This window comes from Camelus dromedarius, chromosome 15 (assembly GCF_036321535.1).
Source record: "Camelus dromedarius isolate mCamDro1 chromosome 15, mCamDro1.pat, whole genome shotgun sequence".
Classification (NCBI taxonomy): domain Eukaryota; kingdom Metazoa; phylum Chordata; class Mammalia; order Artiodactyla; family Camelidae; genus Camelus; species Camelus dromedarius.
The window spans coordinates 33,310,897-33,327,959 of record NC_087450.1 but is presented as its reverse complement, the minus strand read 5'-3'; the positions used below and the strand labels follow the sequence as shown (position 1 = coordinate 33,327,959).

At 46.7% G+C, this 17,063-nt stretch overlaps 1 protein-coding gene across 5 annotated transcripts in view; it reads right to left on the bottom strand.

Annotated features, from left to right (window-relative positions):
* Positions 1-2,147: 2,147 nt before the first annotated feature.
* THADA (THADA armadillo repeat containing) overlaps positions 2,148-17,063 on the bottom strand; it is a 286,630-nt gene continuing 271,714 nt past the window's right edge. For 4 of the 5 annotated variants that reach the window (XM_010997148.3, XM_064494536.1, XM_064494535.1 and 1 more), the window contains 2 exons: positions 4,308-4,477; positions 2,148-3,234 (listed from right to left, as the gene is read on the bottom strand). In XM_010997148.3, the coding sequence (XP_010995450.2) occupies positions 2,866-3,234; positions 4,308-4,477 (539 nt within the window). In that variant the 3' untranslated portion in view covers positions 2,148-2,865. Of the gene's footprint in view, positions 3,235-4,307; positions 4,478-10,870; positions 11,009-17,063 lie in introns of those variants that run through there. The other variant, XM_064494537.1, reaches the window with a different exon arrangement.

The window sequence follows — 17,063 nt, the reverse complement described above, 5'->3', positions numbered from 1 at the left end:
GGCAGATCTGGAGTCTGGTCCAGGATACTTCTCACCCCGCGTCTACACATATACTGCCAAAAAGCTGGAGCCGGGCCCATGATTCTGCACACCTGACAGCCTAGTCTGTAATCGGGCCTAAGTTGGAAGGTCTAGTACCTGACGGCGAAAGCAGCAACCATGATCTACACCCCCTTCCCCAGTTGATCTTATTGCTGGCCGTGTTTCTTTGTGCTCACTTCCATTCGGCGGCGCTCATTCCCGCTCTCAGTTAACCTGGGAATGGGAATGAACCAGGCCTGTCACTCAGGAAACCGACTCCTTACAGTTGAGCTTGCATTGCAGAATCCACTGCTGTACTCTCCACACACCCACCCAGAGAGCTAGAGTCGGGAAGGGCTGCAGGGACTTTAGGATTAGAAACAGGGCTGGAGTTCATGCCCTGTCCCTTATAAGCCATGTCATTTTAGGCAAATCACAATCACTTTGGCACCTGGGTTTCCTTGTAAAAACTAAGATAATTCTTGCTTTACTTATCTCTCACCTTTGTCAAGGCTCAGATGAGTTATTTGTTAAGGTGTCGAAAAGACAAACAACTATAATCCACCTTATTTATTAAAACAAGTAAGCATAAAAATGGAGAAAGCCAGGCCTCTGGGGTATGGCTAGATGGGTGGAGGTCCACAGAACCATGAATGCAGAGCTGAAGGGGCACCAAATCTTGGACCCTGGAGCTGGGAGCCAAGGGCAGTGACCTCACAAGAGGTGACTGCTTCATTCTTACCACCCAGCCTACACTGGCCCCTAGACAAGGCTGGGCAACTGGGGCTGACCCTTGTAGCCTAGAATACCCAAGAACCCTGCCTCTGTTTTGTTCTTTGTTGAAATGAACCCAAACACAAGAGTTTGAGGGTGGCCCTGACAGTGGGGTGTTCTAAGTTTCTCCTGGGAATACATTAGGAAAGTGTGAAAGAGCCATTTCCCTCGCCACTGCTATTGGAGTCCAGTAACAAGATTTCAGATACAAAACCAGTGGAAACATCTGTCTCTTCTGTCCTCCCAGGCTGGCTACAGCCAGCCAAACTCCAAATCTGGGGTAATTCCCAGTCAACAGCTATGAGAACACCCACTTTGCAGGCTTGGTAGGAGGACTTTGGAGGCTAACATGTAAACATGCTATGGTACATGCTTTGGTACAGAGTACCTGCTGGTAGAAAATATTTTTATTATTATGTAACTGCTTTTATTTCATTTTAAATGGAGAGAGAAAAAGGAATGCTGGCCTTTTCCAATGAGCTGGGCTTTGCTGGGGCCAGTTTCATAATTATTCTACCATGGTTATCACCACGTTATGCCAACAATTCCCTGACTTCTCACCAGCCAGGTCTTCTCAGAACAAAAAGAAATGTTAGGTTGGCTACTTTCCATCAAGTGTGGGCTACAGAGATGCCTAACCAGGTAATTAATTCAGGATCACAAAAAACACAGTTTGAGCTGAATAGTGCAAAACCACCCAGGGAATTTCCTGTTCTCTTTCCGACAAAACGTTGGACACTAAATTAACTTCTTTCCCTGACTCTTCCTACACAGCTCTTTTCTCTAGACCACCGGTAGTCTCTGTTTTTAGTATTGGGTAGTTTTCTTCCAAAGAAAAACAAATTCTATTTGAAATATAAGCCTTTCTGCAGTTGGAAATGATCATAGCGAACTCTCTCTCCTCTAAAATACTCCTGCAGACCCTCAAGCATCAATAAAATTCTGATTGCTCACCTGAGAAGTATTTAAAAATTATCACAGACCCTAAAAGCTGGACCAAATTTATAAACTATTACTGAAATGGCTTCTTCAGATAACTAGGATGAAAATGAACATGGATGAGGCTATGAACTATCCAAGCTATGAATTTCAAGATGACTGACTTGGGGTAACACTCACAATGAAATTATAAATTAAAGATGGTAAGCCAATGAAAAAACAGGACCAGCAGCAAAATGTAAGCAAGAGCGACACCTGCTGGCTACATGGGGTAGAGGGTGAGGGCTGGATGTAGAAAAGCAGAGAACCCTTTAAAGTTTCTAGATTAAATCAATGAAATGGATAAATGTTCTCTAGCATCTTAAATGAAAATCTGCTTGTTACTGCCACCAAGAAAACAACAGTAAACAGTGTAGGCATCAAACAAGTCATTTATTCTGACTCTCCTCTCCCCAGATTCCTTCTAACAGTTTAGAGCCTATGGTTTCACTGCGTGGCAAAATCTGGTTTCTTAACAACAGCACAAAAACTTTCGGTGGGGGGGGGGGGGCAGGCAGGAGCTCTTAATGGCTCTCTTAATAATTAGGATGGCATGTAGGTCACTGAAGGACTTTAAAAACAATTATTTGTATGAAGTTGATCATTCTCCCAGGATCCAACATTTGAAACATATTTCTGCCTTAGCTAAAATGGAATAAAATTTGGAATTCTGACCCAGTGGGCTCTTTGCCAACTAATCCAGCTCCTACTTCCAGCCAAAAAAGGGGAGGGGGGAAATCATGTGTTAAAACCCAATTCTGTGTAGTCAATTCAGAGAAAATGCAGGCTGGCTATGGTTGGACACTGGAGGTCCTGAGGGATGAAAAAGGCTAATTCAGGCCTGCAGGTGGCCTGCACCTGGGAACAGAGTAAATACTCAACGTGGTAGCCTCACTTCCTACAGTAGCTGCAATAAATGAGGCTGCCCTGAATGACTGCACTGAAGAAAAATTCCTCTGTAGGACAGAAGACTAGACTCCCAGAGTGGGGGAGGCACGAAAGGGAGAAGATATTTGAATTTATGGTCAACATGTTTTCTGCAGATTTAGTAGGGGAGTAATCCACCCCGCCCCCAACCCCACAAATCTTTCTTCAACAAGCTGTTTCTGTTTCTGGAAGAGTTAACTGATTCGCTGCTGCAGGAGAGTCCCCTTGCTTTCCTTCCAGAAGGGCCAGCAGCCTCAGGCAGGCCGAAGTCCTTTCCTCCTGGATGCACAGCCTTGTGAACTCCGCCGTCTTCAAAAACTCAGCAGCTGGTGGAAGCTCTCTGAAGAGCTGGGAAAGGAGGTGGCACTGCTCTGCCGCTGTCCTCTGAAGATGACGGAGCCTCTCGGGGCTGAGGGGACACCAGCTGGACTTGGAGAGGAGGTGGGAGAGGTGCTTGTAGAGGTATTTCACGAAGATCAGGGTCTCAGCCCAAAAGTTGACTTCTGTTTTTTCAAACAAGTAGTCTTCTTCCACCTGAATCAAATGAAAAAGCCAAAAGCCAACCTCACAGGGGGTACTGACCAGCCCCAGTCCAGAGCAGAGTTGGGCCAGATGCAGGAGCAGTGTGTCCCCTCCCTTGCCTGACAGAGGGCCCACTCTCACCCATCAGCCCCCGTGTACACACACCACTCGTAGCCTTGAAGGTCACCTTCTATTTTCACTCGTTGTACTTCTCCGCCGGAGAGGAATTTCTTTCCCCCCAGACTTAACATGACCTTTGATAAAGATGTGTTTGTGGTTCTCAGCCAAGATATTTTGGGGGCCTGGTGCTGAAAAGGGGACCTCAACACAACAGTGGGCCCTAGACCTGAAGGTGCATCTAGAAATCGGAGAGGAGGGAGGAAGGCAAATCTGAGCAGCAGAACAAAGACTAAAGAGCCGTCAAACACGAGACACTCGTCTCTGAGTATGAAACCAAATTTCTATAATGCTGGGGATTTTCAAGGTCATTTTATCACAGATACTTTATCTTGTCTCCAAATTTCCTATAAACAGGCTGCTTTTTGAGTTCCTGGCCTGCTGGGGAGCCAGCTGAGTCAGATACTGGTGGATGGGAATTTCAGTTCTCAAGATGCTTTTGCTGCTTATCTTGGTCCTCAGTTTCCCTATCTGTCAACTGCTCCCCCATCTGGAGGAGGCACACAGTTTTCTTCAAGCAGCAAAGATCCTGGAAGGACCCTGATGCTCTGGGGGTATTTCACTTTCAGACTTCACTGTGGGAGCCCTGGTTACTCCAATGCTGACTAATGAGCCTTCTCCATAATTAACTCTCAATTTCCAAGAGGCCTCTTTCAAAGTCCTCTCCCCTGACTGCTCAGAAGGCTTACCACTGGAACCCCCAAAGCCGACCATGAGAACCGCCCAGGTGCCCCCCAGCGCCCCCAGCAGGCTGCCGGAGTCACTTGGAGGCCTTCCAAATCGGTTACTGCTCAGTATCTGAGCATCCAGAAGCAGGCACATTCAGCCCACGTAAGCCTCTAAGTGTGGCATACAGTGGGTTTAGGACACTCCCACCCGCCTCCACTGCCCTGAGACCCCGGCATTACCTGATGCGCACTCTCCACACAGACCATGAGGTCATCACCCTCTCCCAGCAGCCATCCCAGCAGGACTGGGAGTCCAGGGCCCAGCTGGTCCCACTGCTGGAGCAGGTCACACAGCACAGCCAGGGCCAGATCCAGAGCGATGGAGGCATCCACCTGGCAGAAGGCAAATTCTGCGGAAACAAGAGAGACGCGACCAATGAGTGTGCTGCTCAGGGTCAACCAGGAGGCTGGGCAGAGCTCTGGGAATGTGAAAGGCCTCAGGTAAAGTCACTGCCACCAGCCAGGCAGGGAAGCTGGTGGGAAAGGCTCACTAAGGGTTGTGAATCCACTTCTGAATCCTGCTGTCTCCACAGCTAGAGTAATGCATAGGCCTGACCCCCTATCCCAGTGTGGACAGAAGCAGCCCCACCTGCAGGACTAGACGTTTATCTCCCCTCAGCCCTTCTACCTGGAAGGATAGCAGGAAAGCTTCCCACCCAGTGTCTCCCCTGCAGACCCGCCAGCAACACCTGAATTCCATTGTTTTGCCCCATCCTCTGAAAGCAAATCCCGTACATAACACGTTAAATCTCTTAACGTCGTAGAGCAGGGCACCAACACACTTTTTTAAAAAATTGATATATAGTCAGTTTACAATGTGTGTGAATTCCTGGTGTTTCAGTCATACATATACATACATATATTCCTTTCCAAATTCTTTTCCATTATAGGTTACTACAAGATATTGAATATAGTTCCCTGTGCTATACAGAAGAAACTTGTTGTTTATCTGTTTTATATATAGTAGTTAGTATCTGCAAATCTCGAACTCCCAGTTTATCCATTCCCACCCCCTTTCCCTGCAACAAACTTTTCCTTAAAGGGCCAGAAGGTAAATATTTTAGACTTTGGGAGACTGTCACAACGACTCAACTCTGCTGAAAGCAGCCATAGACGATATGTAAACAAATGGTTGTGGCTGGGTTCCAATAAAAGTTTTATTTAATGTTCCAGTAAAATGTGAATTTCATGTAATTTTTACATGTCAAAAAATATTCTTTTTCTTTTGATTTTTTTTCCCAATTGTTTAAAAATGTAAAAACCGTCTGTAGTTCACAGGCTGTACAATGACAGGAGGGAGGCTGGAATTAGCTCATATCTTGCTGCCCTCTGTATTAGAGTAAATTCGCTTTTCAGAGACCCATCTTCCTAGCCAGCTAGGGGAAGGCTGCTGAAAGAGTAGGAAGGGGTGCAGAAAGAGGAGGTGGGTGCCTTGGGGAAACCATTGCTGACTTCACCATTTTGCCTTAGACAGTCCTAAGTATGGGTTTGAAGGGAGGCACTGACATTTCCGCTAACCACCCCGTCCCTCCCACCTCCAACCTGGAGGAAGCCTGAAACATGGGGTTGAAATCCCACTACACAGACAATAAATCGCTGCAGTTCCATGCAGTGCCTTTCAGTGACCCACTGCTGTTGGGACTTTGTCTTTCCCAAATCTGCATCTCTAACTCTAGCCCACAGACCTGTCCCTGACCATCTGGCCCCCAAAGAGACTTGCTCAGCACACAGAGAAAAGCCTCAGAGTCTGGAATGGAAGCTGAGTTCCCCAGTGCAATGAACCAGGCTTAGTGGACCTATTATGTGCCAGTCCCTAACCAAATACTTTCTCTCCAGTCCCTCAACATCCTTTGGGTTGGGAATTACCACCCCTACTTCACAGGTAAGGATCCAGGGCTCAAGATAGGTTAACTCACCTGCATATAGTCACAGAGCTTTAAGTGTCTACAGAGAAACTGGAATTGACAACAAGTTTCATGGTGCACGCAGAGCACAGATTTGGAGAATTAGCACCAACATTCTAGAGACACAGGTCTTTATGATGAGATAAGCAGAGTTGGTGACCCTCCATCAGGACCAGTGCTACTTAAAGCCCATGAAGCAGAGCCTAGACTCATGGAGGCAGCCAAAGGACCAAAGTTACCATCCTCAGGGCCCCAAATCAGTCCACAGGACACCTGCCCCTTAGGCTCTGCAGCCTGGAACCAGGCTTCGAACTGGGAAACAAAAAGTTGCAGGGAGGTATGAATGTGCACTTTAGCTGGAGGTCTGAGCCATGTGTTTGTTGATCCAGCCTTCACCTATAATACAATCTCTACTTTTATCTCTATTGACTCCTCTGTGTAGTTCTCAACTGGTTTAGAATCTGTATGGGGAAGAGGTACCATTAATTAGCATCTTTCAAACCTCAAAGAATCAAAAATACACATGAAGACTGGCATAGGATTAAATACACAGCAGATGCTCAAAACATTCCAGTTTGTGGCTCTGCAGATCATGAAATCTTTTCCTTTACCCCGCCTGATTTAGTTTAAACACTAACATAAAGACTGCCACAAAGAAAGCATTTGATCAGTTGATAATAATGAACAGTTTCCTTCTATTTGAACCCTTATTGTCCTCCCTCTGCCACCAGGAGGGAGGTAACTTTATTTAACAAATGAGGATGCTGTGCTCACAGAGGGTGGGTAACAGGTCCAAGTTCACACAGTTAGCACTGGCGGCACTGAGCTCAGTTTCTCTCAGTCATAGGCCACCCCCTGCCCTTCAGGGAGGCCGTGGTGAAACGCTCCTGGTACCCTATGGGGATGAAGAAGTCAGACTTGATTTTATCACTTTTATTCATTAAAAAGAGCTCCCAGCTTCTTGCCAGATTTTGAAAAAGGTCAAAGCTGTAAGTCCTCAGTATTGTGGTACCAGTATCAAAGGTCAACTTCTCTTGAAATCTTTCAGAAAAATCTGCCCTCTGATTCACCCCTCTTTTCCCCCACCCTTCTTTTTGTCTCTTTAAGGCAAGGACTGAAAGCACCCCGGGGAAGAAAAAAGTCTCATCCACCAGCAAAATCAGTGCCTGCAGCTCAGGCAACATTCCTGCTGGGTCCATAAAGGACACTTGGAGGTGTCCAGAGATGCCCCAGGAAGGCTGGACTGCTACACCTGCCCCACCTGACAGGACAGGTATCCCCAATCCTGCACCATCTCACAGTGCATCGTGCTTAGGAAGTGGCCGGAGAGTGACAGGAATGACAGAGGCACACGAGGAGAGCTGGTGTGTTGGCTGGAAGTGGATCTAGTAGAATTATAACCACCCAAACACCAACCCTGTAAGGTGAGCAGGGAAGGGGAAGGGAGGCAGGGATGGGAGGATTGTTTAGATTTAGATTTCCTGCTTGAGGGGCCAGAGTCACCTCACCAAGTTCCCTCTTTTACTGCCTTGCCCTGGACAAAGACGGCTCAGCCAGAGCAGCGCAGACCTCTCCTGCCCAAATGCCTTGTGAGCGGGAGGCTGAAGAGGAGGGAGAGGAATTTCTCACCTAACCATGCAGGTCAGCTAGGCCCTCACAGCCTTGCCAGTCCATCAAGCAAACAAGAAAGCAAGTGACAGAGCAACAAATGTGTCAGAAGAATCTGCTGTGTGTCCGGAACAGCCAAAACAATCTGGAAAAATACAACAAAACTGGAGGACTCACACTTCCTGATTTCAAAACTGGCGTAAGGATAGACATAATACAGATCAATGGAATAGAACCAAGTGTCCAGAAATAAACCCTCACGCTTGCAGTCAATAGATTTTCGACAAGGGTGTCAAAACAATCAACTGGGGGGAAAGAATAGTCTTTTCAACCAATGGGGCTGAGACAACTAGATACTCACATGCAAGAGAATGAAAGTGGACCCCTACACCTCACTATAAATAAATAAACAAACAAACAAACAAACAAATAAATGAATAAATAAATAAATAAATATATATATATATAAAAATTAACTTAAAAATGTATCAAAGATTGAAATTTGAGAGGTAAAACTCTAAAATTCAGAAAAAAACATAGGAGTAGGCAATGGCATCTTAAACATGACACCAAAAAGGAAGCAACAACAAAAAAAGTTAGACTTCATCAAAACTGAAGATTTTTGTGCTTCAAAGGACATCCTTAAGAAAGCAAAAAGACAACTCCCAGAATTGGAGAACATGCTTGCAAATCGTGTATCTGACAAGGGATTTGTATCTAAAGTGCATTAAAAACTCTTAAAACTCAATACTAAAAAGACCAATAATTCAGTTAAAACATAAGCAAAGGGTCTGAATAGACACTTCTCCAGAAAAGATATACAAATGACCGATAAGCCCATGAGGAGACGCTTAGCATCATTAACCATCAGGGAAATACAAATCAAAACCACAACGAGGAACTACTTCATACCTACTAGGATAACTTTAATCAAAAAGACAGATATTAAGTTTTGATGAAGATGTGAAGAAATGGGAACTCTCATGCACTGCTGATAGGAATGTAAAATGGTGCAGCTACTGTGGAAACCAGTCCTAAAGTCTCTCCCACTCTTAGACATATACCTAAGAGATAAAAAACATACATCCACATAGAAATGTGTATGGTAAATGTTTATATAAGAGCCTTATCCATAAAAGCCAATATGTGGAAACAACCAAAATGTTCATGAACCAGTGGATGGATAAATAAAGTGTGGTACATCCATATAATGGAATATTATTCAGCCATAAAAAGACATGAAGTACTGATACACACTACAATGCAGATGAACCTTGAAAACATTATGCTAAGTGAAAGAAGCCAGACACAGAAGATCACATATTGTATAATTCCACTCATATTAAATGTCCAAAACAGACAAATCATGGAGACAAGAAGTAGATTAGTGGTTGCCAGGGGTTGGAGAATGGGGAGCAGGTGGAATGACTGCTGATTGATACAGTGTTTCTTTTTGGGTTAATAAAAATGTTCTGGGATCCGACAGTGGTGACGGTTGTACAACCTTATGAATATACTAAAAATTTGTACATATGTGCACTTTTAATTTGATGTTTTGTATCTACGTGAATTCCATCTGGGCTAGGGGGTGCTGTGGAGAGTGTGGAAGGCTGAAGAATGGCCTCCCAAAGTTACCCATGTCAAGTCCTTGGTCTCTGTGAATGTTATCTTACTTGGAAAAAGAGTCTTTGCAGGTGTGATTAAGTTGATGATACTGAGATGAGGAGATAATTTTGGGTGACCTGGGTGGACCCAGAATGCTGTTGCAAATGTCCTACATAAGAGAGGGGCAGAGGGAGGTCTGACACCAGACACACGTAGGAAGGAAGACACATGGAGGAGAAGGTGATGTGAAGACAGGGGCAGAGACTGGAGGGATGCATAAAGAAATGCTGACAACCTCCAGAAGCCTGAAGAGGCAAGGACCGGATTTGTCCTAGAGTCTGCAGAGGGAATGTGGCCTGGCTGACATCTTGATTTCAGATTTCTGGCCTCTGGAACTGTGAGACAATAAACTGTTGTTGTTTAATTTATTTTTAAATTTTAATTTATTTTCCTTTTATGTTAATGGAGGTGCTGGGGATTGAACGCTGGACCTCGTGCACACTAAGCATGTGCTCTACCACTGAGCTATGCCCTCCACCCACTAAGTTGCTGTTGCTTTAAGCCACCAAGTTTGTGGTAACTTGTTACAGCAGTCACAGGAAACTGACACGGAGGAATGAAGGGTAACTGCTAAAGGGTGTGGAATTTCTTGTTGGAGTCATGAAAGTGCCCTAAAATTGATTGTGTTGATGGTGTACAACTCTATGAATATGCTAAAAAAACACTAAATTGTACTCTTTAAATGGGTATGGTATGTGTATGGTATACCTTGGTAAAACTATTATATTTTAAAAAGATCTGCTATATGCCTACATTGGTTCCAGTTGCTGGTTCCAGGAAGCCTGACCTGGGCAGAGGCGGTCTACTGGAGGGGCCTGGGGACACATTTAGAGCCCTCAGGCTTGCTTGTGGAGCCCAGGGCTTGGGTGCTGGAGGTCTCTGCAGAGGCGAATGGTGGGTCAGAAGGTAGAAAGGGGGCTCGAGAAGGCTTCCTGGAGGAGCTGGGTCTCTGCCTGGGCCCTTCACGAGACAGTCAGGAACTAGGTGCTGACGGTCGGCTGTGTGGCCAGGGCCGTGCTAAGTCCCGTGGGAAAGCAAGACAAGTAGCTGACATGTCCTGTAACATTCAGTCATTTGGAAACTAGTTGGAAGTGCAACAAGTGAGCCTTTGGAACTGGTTAATCCTGTGCTTTCCATCCCTGAGAATGGATAACTCACTTGGATGGTAGGGGAGAGCAGACAAGAGGCTGGACTGCCTCTGCCCCAGCCACGTCGGGGCTCTCCTGGCAAGGGGCACACCTGCTGCTCAGAAACTGCTTCATGCTCCCCTGCCCGTCTTCTTCCCACCTCCACGAAGAGGCCCACCCTGGGCTGGGAGCTGAAGACCCAGGCATCACACAGCTAGTGTGCTGAATGCACTCAAAGTCCCAGCCCGTGTCCCTCGACTAAGAGAAGTGATCATTCATTTCTAGGCAGACAGACAGGCAAGTCAGAGGCTTTGAGGCTATTCTCAACTGTACTGATTAAAATGAAAATGCAAACAAGAATTTTTTTCCCATTTTGCCAAACTTGAAAAGCAATTCAGATCATGGATTAGAAACTTACCATCTAATTCTAAAGTATGATGGGGGAGATACCTTCTAGACTCAGGCTGTTAGGTAGTTAGATGAGTGGGAGGAACCTGGCGGATAAGGTGGAGGAGAGGGAGGATGGTCTGGATGATGGCAGTATGCTCGCCTTCAGCGTAAAAGGGCTTTATTTCATCTAAACGAGTGCCAGAAAGAAACCGGTTAGAACCCAACAGCCATAACTGCATGGAAGCGACAAGGACCTAACCAGACATGACCCAGTGCTCATTGTAATATAATTAGCATGCCGTTTAGGCTCCCCCTTAATGGGTTTTCTGTGTGCATCATGGGTAAGGACGTGTGCAAAAAGGGACGAGCATGATTAAGCACTCCAGGGGCAAGAGTTGTCAATCAATCAAGAGATCACCTCTAAGTGAGGGTTTAAGAGAAAGGGCAAACAAAGACCATTATTACCTGCCCTCGGATCAGCCTGCTTCCCATTCTTGGAGGTGTACTTTCCCTTTACTAATAAAACCTTTAAATCTTTGCTTTACAATGCTTCTGTCTCCCATCTGAATTCTTATCTTTCGGGTAAGACAAGAACTAGGGTCTTTTCCCTTCCCCTTTTGGGGGTAACAAGGCCATTGGTCAAGCCTCCTTCCCAGTCCTTCCCAAGAGAGGTCAAGTCAGCCCAGGAAATGCTGAGTATAAATGGTGATGAGTTGGATTCTCCCTGCCCCCAGCTCTGGAGAATCCTGTTTCAAGCATTTGTGGCAAATCCCTCAACCCTGCCATCCAACCCTGTTCACCCACCCATTTACCCATCAATTCACGCTTTCATCTTCCCACAGGTATTAACTGATCACCAGCTGGGGGGGCTGGGGGGTGGGGGACTGTGGGGAACAGGAGGAAAACCCCAGGCCCTTCTCTCAGAGAGCAAATAGTTCAGTCAGAGAGCCAGAGGCAAGTTGACACAGACGAAGTGTCAGGAAACAGTCCAAGATGGTGTATGACGGGGACAAATGATACCATTACTAGTAGTAATGAAAGGACAGAAGAGGAAAAAAGAAGTGAGGAGTGGGAGGAGGGGGATCTTCATGGAGGGAAACTTAGGCAGGCAGAGCATCAGAGGCCAAGCACAGCTGGACGAAAAGGAAGAGCAGGGAGAGCAGACCTGCCGGCTGGAAAAGGGGGCTGGCGGTGGGGGTGGGAGGAGGAATGAGGACGGGAGGTGAAGATGGAGGCGCAGACAGCCTCGAGCAGTCCTGGGAGGCAAAGGCGGTGTGTGACCGAGTGAGTACTACTGTGCCTTTTTTGGGTGAATGAAAGTATTTTAAGGTTTCACTGGGCTCTTTTCAGACAACTTCATTACGTCCAGTCTTCTCTATGGACTTCTCCCCTTCCCAGCAGGGCAAGTGCCTGTATTTTAACCAGTCAGAGGAAACAAACGTGGAACCGAAGCGCGGTTTGGCTGCTGACTCGGCCATTCAACTCTTGCAGGGGCTGCAGAATCCTTACTGGCCCCGTCTCTCCCGACCCTCACCCCAGGAGCCCCGCTCTCTGCTCTCCAGGGCCCTCAGAGCCAGGGCGGAGAGGTGGGATCTCCAGGCATCACAGTCAGTGAGAGGACTTGATCACCAAAGGTCATCATCTCAGACCTTACCAGTAAACAGAGCTCCAGGGTGACCTTGACCTGAGACAAATGGCCCTGAGGAAGGTCAGCGTCCTAAGGAATGGAGGGAGGTGGTGCTACAGCAGCTCTGAAAAGCCCGGCAGGAAGTCTGGGTGGGGGACCACGTGTATCTGTGGTATTAGTCTCTGTTCTTTATCTGAGTGTTTTGAAAATTTCATCAAAGAAGAACCAAGAGTGCCGGCCAGTGCTCCCACGGGCAGCCCCAGCAGGCACTGCGACCACTGCCCACGCAATCACGGCTCTACGTCGCGCCCGGGACGACAGCCAGTCCTCGCCTTCACTCCCGACCTGGCCATGCTACTACATCTGGAGGGGAACTCACACTTCACCTGGCCCAGCTGGACGCCTCTTCCTCCTCCTCCTTCCTTTTCTTCTTTTCACTTTTTAAGCCCCAGAGACCATTGTTTAAAAGACAGTACACGTGGAGGCAGAACCAACCAAATACACACAGCTCAGGGGTCCTAGGGCCCCAAGGGCCCCAACAGAAACATCTGGCAGGGGTGCAAATGGACTGTTGGGGCTTCACACAAGTTTGGTACAGCTCACATTTTTTAAAAATCAGGAGACTTCACATGTAAAAATCCAAATGTCTAGCAGCTCTTGAAAATTCAAGAACCTGGTGTCTCTAGGTCTGTATTTTAATGTGGTAACAGCGGCCTGGAGCAGAGCAGTGGTCACAGCCTACAGGAGACATCTTAAATAACATTTAAGGTTATTGAGGTTTAGAGAAGTAACCCATTCAAGATCACCCAGGCTGTAAGTGGTAGGGCCAGCTTACAAATCCAGGCTTCTCTGACCCTGAACCATTTTTGCTAAGCTACCTATCAATGTTGAATGAATAGAGGGATGGATGAAAACACTAATTATTTTCTGTTTGCCCCTCAGACCTATTCTTTGTCCTTCTCTTTCCTGCTCAGTACCCCAGAAGGTTGACCTCCATGGACTGAATTACCCAAGTTTCCCTGCCACCTGGCTTCTGGCCAGATTCATCTAATGGGAAGGGAACACAGATTTTGGAAGGTAGGAAGAGAGAGAGGTTGGGTATTTTTTTCCTGCACCCTTCCCTGCAAGTTGCCAAGGTTCTGGCGGTGGCTGCAATCCCCTAATTCAGCTCCCCCTGGGTTCTGGTAACCCCATTCCCTCTGCTCTCGGCTGTAGGGCGGCAGGGGGCGGCGACAGGTTCCCACCATAGCTAGTCTCTAAGGGCCTCAACATCACTTCTTGCTTCCCTCCCCTGCAGTGGTTCTCAACCTCAACCAGAGAGGATGCGACCCCTGGGGAACATTTACCAATGTCTGGAGACGTTTTTGGTTGTCACAATTCAGAGGCGGTGGTGCTACTGGTGTGCACTGAGTAGGGGCCAGGGATGACACTAAACATCCTACAATGCACTTGACAGCCCTCTCCCCAGAATGCTGACGTGCTGAGGCTGAGAAGCCCTGCTTTCACCCTCCCCACAACCCTCCCCAACTGTAAAGGGTCCTTTCAGTGAAGTCTCTTCAAGTCCAGGAGATGCAGGGAGGGATGGAACCCTTCAGTGTCCATCAGGAACCAGGGGCCTGGGTCTCTATTTGGGGCATATGAGACGGAGCTCACCTCCTCACCCCCTCTTTCTGGAAGGTCACCCCTCCCCACCAGCTCTCTGGGCAGAGAGATGACAAAAGGGGAAAAGCAGCCACTAGAGGTGAACAGGCTGCTACAGAGCCCTTTCTGTCTGGAAGTGGAAAAATTTTCCAGGGAAAGGATAAAAACACCATCGTTTGAAATTCTAAAAATACTTGGGGGAAAAAAAAACCCTTTCAAATATTAGGAATTTGCTTTTTCTTAATTTTCCAGCTATTTTCAATATGGAACAAACAGCCTAGGTTCCCAAAAGCTCCTGTAGACCTAGCTCCCAAAGACTGAGATTCCCACAGACACAGTTACATGACCAATGCAAACGTTTTTCCTGGTGACTTGTTATGAAGCCGGGAATACTGCAGCAAATCTTTTGTTTTAATTTTATAGAAGCGATATAGTAAAAAAAAAAATCCTTATTTTTAAAGTTAAAATAACTATGATTTAAAAAATGTGGGCCCACCTCAAATCACTGGGTCAATATATATGTATATTTCCCCTGCCCTGATTTTAAAAATGGATACAGCCAATATGGATGAAAACAAATAAGCATTTCATAAGAGCTGTAAGTGTGCATTTCTTATTCAGTAGGGCCAGACTCCACTAAAGAGGGGTTGATAAATTAAATTACAGCTGGTTAACAGTGCACTCGGCTCAAAGCTTATAAAAACATTTGCGTTTGTTCACTTCCAATCACACCAAAGAATAAGAAATGGATTCAAACAAGTATCACCCTCAGGCAGCAACGCTGTGGAAAAGACCTGGTTCTCCTAGGGGCTTGCAACCTGAGGAGGAGGGAGGGCACCCACCACCTCTCCACCTTTCCGGGGACAGCAGTTATAAGCAGCTTTGTGTGCAACATACAGTCCCTTTTCTCCCAAGGTCAGCAGGGAGTAAGGTGCACGTGGGCTTCATCCATGGCTGTTCCAGAGCAGAATAACCAAAGCATGTCCCTGGGGCCCTGGTGTGTGAAGGGGCCACAGAGTGAGGAGTAAGCTGGATCCAGATGAGAGATGCTCGGGCCCACACTTGGCATTTCTCCATTCATCGAGGATAAATCAGCCAGGTCAGCCAGGTCCTTCCTGTGCCAGGTCAGCCCCTTGTCCCAAGATGGGCTGGGACCTCTCCAGCACCTCCCCAGCACTCAGCCTGCACCTTGGTGATTCCACTCTGCTGAGTCTCCCTAAGAAATCGATCACCTCCACCTCTCCGTGGAAGGTAAGTGCCTTGGGCTTTATTCTTCTCTACATGGTCACTCACCCCAAATGCTCCTCCTGGAGAGGGCAATCTGACCCCTTCTCCCCGTCTCTCCCTGCCCCTGCCCAGTGAGCTAGTGAGCCAGCGAGGGCAGGTAGGAAAGCCTTTGATGGAGCTGGGGTACAATGAGGTTGCTAACAGACTGGGAAGCCCTCTTGCAGGTGTCTGGACGACCTAAGATCCCCTTCTGCCATCAGCTCTTCTTCCTCTGCCTGGGCAGAGTCAGCGGCTCTGTAGGCGTGGTCCACATTCCTCCAGTTTGGGTCTTGCAATTTCTCTCTTCCTTTTCCTCTTTTTTTTTTTTTTTTAATGGAGGTACTGGGGATTGAACCCAGGACCACGTGAGTGCTAAGCATGTGCTCTGTCACTGAGCTATTTCCTTCCTCACTACTTCCCTTTCCTTAAAGTCACTCTAGTTTTCTTTAGTTTATTTCACTACTGGAATTTCTTTCTCTTACAGGGAATTTTTTCTCAGCCTGAGCTCTTCGGATTGATGAGCTCCTTCTAACATGGCGGGCTGCCCAGCTCCCCCATCACACTGGTGGGGGGATAGGGGAGGTAGTGGGTGAGGATGGTCCAGAAGTGTATCTGAAGACTAGAAATTTGAAATCAGAAACATTCAGGATGGTAATTTTTCTCTCCTGAGAACTTTCCCACTTCACCTACCAGCCTTATCGAGAATCCAGAAAGCTCCCTTTTAGGTGCCCCCTCCTCACTCCCAGGCTTTTAGAGCTCTAAAGAGAACAAAGAAGGTGGAGGGTATAGCTCAGTGGTAGAGCACATGCTTAGCATGCATGAGGTACTGGGTTCAAACCCCAGCACCTTCATTCAAAAAGAAAAAAAAAAGAAAAAAAAGATACTCTTTAAAAAAATAAAAAGATAAACAGAACAAAGACAGCCCATTGTAATATAACAAGCAAATCAAGGTATAAATGACTCCTAAACTCACAAAGTTAATTTAACATTTATAAACAGTGCTCAAAATATAAGTGCCTGTGATTTCAAAGTTTCTGGGAATTTTGTGTCTTGAAATGGGATTCACTCCCAATTTCTCAAGGCCTTTCCTATCTGTGACCAAAATTCCCCGGCAGCTTCCCAGGAACTGCTGTCTGCCTTCCAAAGGTGACGGAAACCGCCTGCTGCCATGGCCCTGGGCTGATGGAAGTGGAGTAACTGAGGCTAGAAAACCCAGGAAGAGGAAAGGGGAGGGAGAGGCCACGGAAAACATCTCTTTCTAAGAACAAGCCAAGGAAGAGATGACAATTCAGAGAATACAGAGCAGTGAGGCTCTGGGTTTTTAGCAACTAAAAAGGAGGAAAGATCAAACTGTGGCAGGATGGATTAAAATGAGCTGCTGGGAAGAGCATCTGGGTCTTAAGGGTTTTAAGACCCTGGAGTCCACTGCCCAGATCGGCTCCTTTGCTTTCGGTATCAGTCCTTGGGAGGGTGGGAGGAGGGGTTAGGTGGAAGAGGAACCCTGGGAAGCAGCAGGTTGTTTTTGACCTTGAAGATGTTTTGATTTTGCCACGAATGCTACTGGTCAAAACAATCCACGTAAACCTAAACTGACAATGGCTAAATAGCACGAGATAAAATTCACAGTAACTGACCAAAGAAGTCATTTTGTTAATAACACTCAAAACTGCAAATAGTAACAACAACAACAACAACAACAATAACTGGG